This window comes from Monopterus albus, unplaced genomic scaffold (assembly GCF_001952655.1).
Source record: "Monopterus albus unplaced genomic scaffold, M_albus_1.0 scaffold20.1, whole genome shotgun sequence".
NCBI lineage: Eukaryota > Metazoa > Chordata > Actinopteri > Synbranchiformes > Synbranchidae > Monopterus > Monopterus albus.
Genome location: NW_018127900.1, coordinates 747,695 through 753,089, shown reverse-complemented (window position 1 = coordinate 753,089; position 5,395 = coordinate 747,695). Strand labels below are relative to the sequence as shown.

Genomic DNA, 5,395 nt, shown 5'->3' with positions numbered 1-5,395 from the left:
CGTGTCTGACAGAGTTAGACTCCAAAGCCCAAAACTCAGCAAGTGGGCCATTAAAACAAAGCACTGGTTAATGCTGCTGTGTCAGTGCATCGTCCCCCATGATGCAGTGAACATGCTCTACCAGCTGTTTTATCTGGGACGATGGACTACAGAAGTGCAAACAGCAATTGAATACTAGACATGCTCAAACACCCACAAGCATTCCAGTACTTATGTACACAGTATATCATGCTAAAAAGAGAGAGAGGTAAAACTGTATAACATGGAGGGTAAAAGAGTGAGCTTCAAAATAGATATTCAGTGCAGACTGTTAAATGAGGAATTGATCAATAAATGTCTGAATAAATTCAAAGGTTTACTAAAACCAGTGGTTGATCGCATTATTCTTTCAAAATTAAAAATAAGAATCCGCTATAAAACTACACATATCCTTGTTTCAAAGTCTGAATCTCAGGTCACGTGGGGTCTCAATGACTTTTTCTTGTGACTGTTCAGCCATTGACTGAGCAGCTAGGTGTGGTATTTGGGATGGTGAACAGCACCTTGCAGCAAGATAGCAACGGTATTGATAGGTGTAACTGTGTATACAAATAACCAATATGACAAATACAGCTATAGAAACTGTGGTAATTTAAGTTTCTAAATCAATTCATGTCCTGCCATCAGACTTCACCTTAAAAAACACAAACTCAAGGGGTGAAGTGTGCCACTAGAACTGAAGTGTTGTCCTTTGTCTCATCGCCCCTTCACAATGCAGAGTGTGCACACACACCGTTACCAAGCCAGCCATGTCTTGACAGAGGAGGAAAAGCTTTCCATTTAGCATCAAAGTCATAACTGCATCACAAAAATGCACTGTTTTATGGAGCTTGAACTGCCTTTGTACCTATTACTGCCTGAGGGCACAAACATTTTGGCATAGAGGATGCCTCTGCCTGAGGTCCAACTACTTTGTCTCAGTCTCTGCATCTGATTCCCAATGGTCTGTCTCTGTCACTTCTGTTTCTCCCTCTGCTAGTCTCGGTTTTCTGTGTTGGTCTGTTTGATCGTCTTCTTTCCTTAAACCGCCTCACTTCAGTTTTCTTTCTGCCGAACCCTTGTCTGTTTGATAAACGTTAACTCCCCAAAACAAGCATCCCTCTAACACAGTCTCTCTTAAACACAACCAGAAACAGACAAGCCCAAACACATCCATCACATTAAAATCAAGCATAAAAACACAGATGCACTGAGAATGTGGCTGCTATAAATCTTGTACTTGACATGTCTCTTACAGCAGCTAAACAGCATCTCCTACAGGCTCATAATAAAACTGAAAATCCTGCAACTGTCAAGACAATCTTACTACTAGTCTTTTCATGTTCTAAACATTTGGCTTGAAAAAAAAGAGAAATAGAAAAAGGGAACATGACGAAGTCGGGGCAGAACACAAGAAGAGAAAGAAGGCAGAAAACTACTAAAGGAGCAAAGTATAACAGACACAGTTCAGGTTTTCTTTACTTGTTGACCTAAAGTCACCTTGAATTCAGGTGAATACAAATACTGCATCAAAAGCAGAGGGCACAAAGTCAGAATAGTATAGGAAACAACAAGTAATTTTTCTTTTAATGCAGTAAAGATGTTAAGCTGAGTCTGGTAACAAAACAACTGATAAACACCTAAAACCGTGGACTTACATCCTGGAAAAGCGGCCTGTCCTGCGGCAGACGCTTGGATGCGAGGGTTTTGGTGACGTGATAGAAGGTCAGCAACGCTCGGTGCTGCTGCAGGCCATCCTGACCCTTCACAGACTCCAGCAGAATGGGGATGAGCTCTGGCCATTGCCTGGGGCAGTCCAGGCGGGCCACCTTGGCTATCAGTACTGCAATCTGGGTCGCTATCTATTGGAATAACAGAGAAAAAAAACAATGACCAGTGGCAAAACATAAAAACAAAGTGGTTACACCAAAGAAAACTTGATAGGTGTTTCACTAAATCTGGAGCTTTCTGAACAGAACATAATTCCATTTTAAACCCTGTCTAAAGTGACTACTTTGGACAAATAAGACAAAATATAAAGCTATGCATAATATAATGAACATCTCTCTCCTGTTACGTACATAGATTAATGCTTTTCCAAACAGTGCTTCTACAGGCATGTTACATGGTTATACCCTTTAATATTATGACCATGTCTGAAATGTGTGTCATGTGATCTTGTCACAGTTTCACATACCAAATATTTGGCTTTTCAGTTAAATAGTAAATGTGGTACTAGCATAAACATCCAAATGTATCAGCAGATGTAGTTTATCCAAAATAAAATAGAGTTATGGTTTTATTTATTCACTTTCAGCTCTTTTGATCTTGCCATTTTACAGTACTGCCCACAATCAGTTATAGAGAGAATAATAATCTGTTGCACTCTGTGGAATACATACTATATGACTTCTAAACACATTAACATGTTAATTAATAATCACTGATCATGCAACTTTTGTTTTCAAGTATCAGTAAGTCAGTCTTTTCTAAGAAAGCCAGACAACACTAGCACACCAACACTTACATGCACAAACTCTTCTAGAGCTTTGATTCGATCAAGAGAGGTTGAGACTACTGAGACATATGGCGTTTAAATGGCATTCACTGCTTGCCATATGGACCCCGTCAGTCCTGATGTTGGAGGACTGTGCCTCAGAGACTAGCTGTAGAAATCAGAAAGGATGGCCACCTTCCATGTCTCCTCACACAGATGTACTGCACACATGATTCTGTTATTATTTGTTTACTGCCACATTCTGCTGGGAGATGTAAAGAAAATGACTTCTCAAAAATGTTCTTGATTTTCTACAGGAACATAAGTGTGTCTAGAGTGCATTTATTACCATAATCACTAACTGCCTCCCCTTGGGACTGATGAAAGTACAGTGGATTTGCCTACATTACTGCATTTTCATCAAGGTAAAAATGAAATCTGCAAACTTAACTTACTTCTCTGTCTGTGATCAGATCAGTTTGTTTAGATGGAATAGCTGGTCTGATCTAACCAAGTCTTGATGTCATCACAACAATTTTGGTGTCAACAGGTGGTTAAAATACATTGGCAGGGTGATGTACATCACTTCAGCAGAGAGAACAACGAAGATTATGAAGGTTCTTGTTTCACTTCATTCCCAGGAGGCAATGGAGGAACAAAACTGCTTCAAAGTCTTTTCTTCACGGTCTAGTACTACCAAAATATTTGTGATGGGCCAACCCACATTTTTTCAGTTCCAATACAAATTCCAATACCAGAGCTCTTTCAATGAAATAAAACAATACTGATAAACTAAATACTGAATATGAGTAACAGGGTTGCAGTGCTATGGTGTAAATCTGGTGATTTACACGATACCATGGTATGAAAATTGATGGTTATGATACCTTGGCCACTGATTTTATTACTGGTATTGAAGAATAACATATGCATATACTTTAGAGATCTGAAAGAAGAACACCATCCCTCCAGACAGGTCAAAGTGTGTGTCCCGTTTACAACTTTAATCCCAAACAAACATCAGTTATAAAATGTACTACTGACATAATTTTCCACATTCTAGTGCTCATTATGATTGCCAGCCAATGTCAAGCACATTTAAAGCTGTTGTATACAGCAATGCAATTATTACAGTATAATACAAAAATCATTAAAAAAAACACTTAACTACATGTGAAATGGACTATAAAATGCCACAAAGCACTGGGATGCTTCAAGTCAATTTCCTTGCACATTATATGGTTTTACACAGAGCAGTTTGAGTTTTATTTTATCAGTATAAGATGCTCAAACTGAAAGGTATTTTTTTATTACTGTACATATAATTTCTTTACCTACTAACCTGATTGACAGGCTCATTGAAGTTTGTGATGAGACCAGCACGCAATGACATCTTCTCTTCTTCTGATAACGCACTGTGAACAAACCAAACAAAAAGATGATAAGAGGATGGACTTTAAAATAAGTCAATTCCAACTTAAACAGCCAAACAGATAAACAAAAAAACCAAAGATCAGTAAGTGTGTAAAAAGGATGATGCCCCTCAGTAACCCCATTTATCCAAACTGATTCCAGAATGAGCTTTAATTTGACATTATGAATGCTAATAATTAGTGCTATGTCTTTACTCATGCACATCATGGAGCAAGTTTATTGACTCAAATTTTTAATAGAGCCAACTTCTAGGCCAAACCGGGACCTTCTTGCTGAAGGCGAGAGTGCGCAGGACCTGCCAGCTACCTAATTTAATCAGCAAGCTTTGGATAAACCCGCTGTTCTCCTCCAAGTCACAAGCTATACGGAGAAGGGGGTGTGTCCCAATGACTAACGATATGAATCAGTGCAAATGTACAATGTTTCAACATAATTTACAGTACTGTCTGTTTCAACTGCTGAAGCTCAACAAAGTGGGAGAGTTTTAGGCGCGAAGAAGAGTAAGGAATGAATCATGTTGTAACCTTGGGCAGAGAGGGAGGAAATATGGATGGAAGCCAAAGTACTAGAGGATAGAGTGTGAATTAGTGAAACAAGATATTTACTACGCACATATATTTGGGGAATCTGGGAGTTAGGCAAGCTTTAAATATTGGACATTAAAAGATATATGAACATAAACAAGTGTAGGCCTGAGCCTTATTTGGTATTTATAAAGTTTAGGGAGCCAGAGAAGGAACAAAAACAACCCACAGAGTGGAGATAGCCAGAAAAAAAAAATCTTCCAATTTAGGTGAGGTAGTTTTTAGTTTCTACAGTGGAACAGTTTGCCTGAATATCTTAAAACAATTGAAAGTGCCATCTCTAAAAATAAACCTACCTCATAGCTTGACTTTGGAATTGCTTCATTCAATAATTTACATCCATGTTTTAAATAGTTTTATGTTCTCATTATATTGACATCTTTCATCTAATTCACTGGATTTTTGTTTGTTCTTATCTGCCTTAGTGGTCTCAACATTGCCTTTTTATTTCTCATGTATTAGTACATTTGTTTTAATGTTTACATTTGTACTGATGTGGTATCAACTTGTCATTTTTGTGAATGGTACTAACCTGTATGCAATGTGCTATACAAATAGGATTGACTGATACTGCTGAAATAGTTGAAGTGAATTAGAATTCAAATAAATTCAAGCCTCGTAATTCCTACCTAACAGACAAGGAGCAGGTCTGGGTACACTCCCTGGTTACCACTGACAAAAAAGAATGAGATGGGTTTTTCAAGGTATGAGAGTAATGACCCCTCGTTGAACCGCCACCTTATTGTGGTGGAGGGGTTTGAGTACCCGAATGATCCTAGGAGCTATGTTGTTGGGGGATATATGTCCCTGGGAGGGTCTCCCAAGGCAAACAGGTCCTGGGTGACAAGTCAGACTAAGAGCG

General features: G+C 38.6%; 1 protein-coding gene across 2 annotated transcripts in view; it reads right to left on the bottom strand.

Annotated features, from left to right (window-relative positions):
• The window catches only part of ipo11 (importin 11), a 108,758-nt gene that overhangs the window by 88,909 nt on the left and 14,454 nt on the right, over positions 1 to 5,395 (bottom strand). For both annotated transcript variants that reach the window (XM_020593722.1, XM_020593723.1), the window contains exons 4-5: positions 3,858 to 3,930; positions 1,677 to 1,880 (exon numbers count right to left, since the gene is read on the bottom strand). In XM_020593722.1, the coding sequence (XP_020449378.1) occupies positions 1,677 to 1,880; positions 3,858 to 3,930 (277 nt within the window). The remainder of the gene's footprint in view (positions 1 to 1,676; positions 1,881 to 3,857; positions 3,931 to 5,395) is intronic.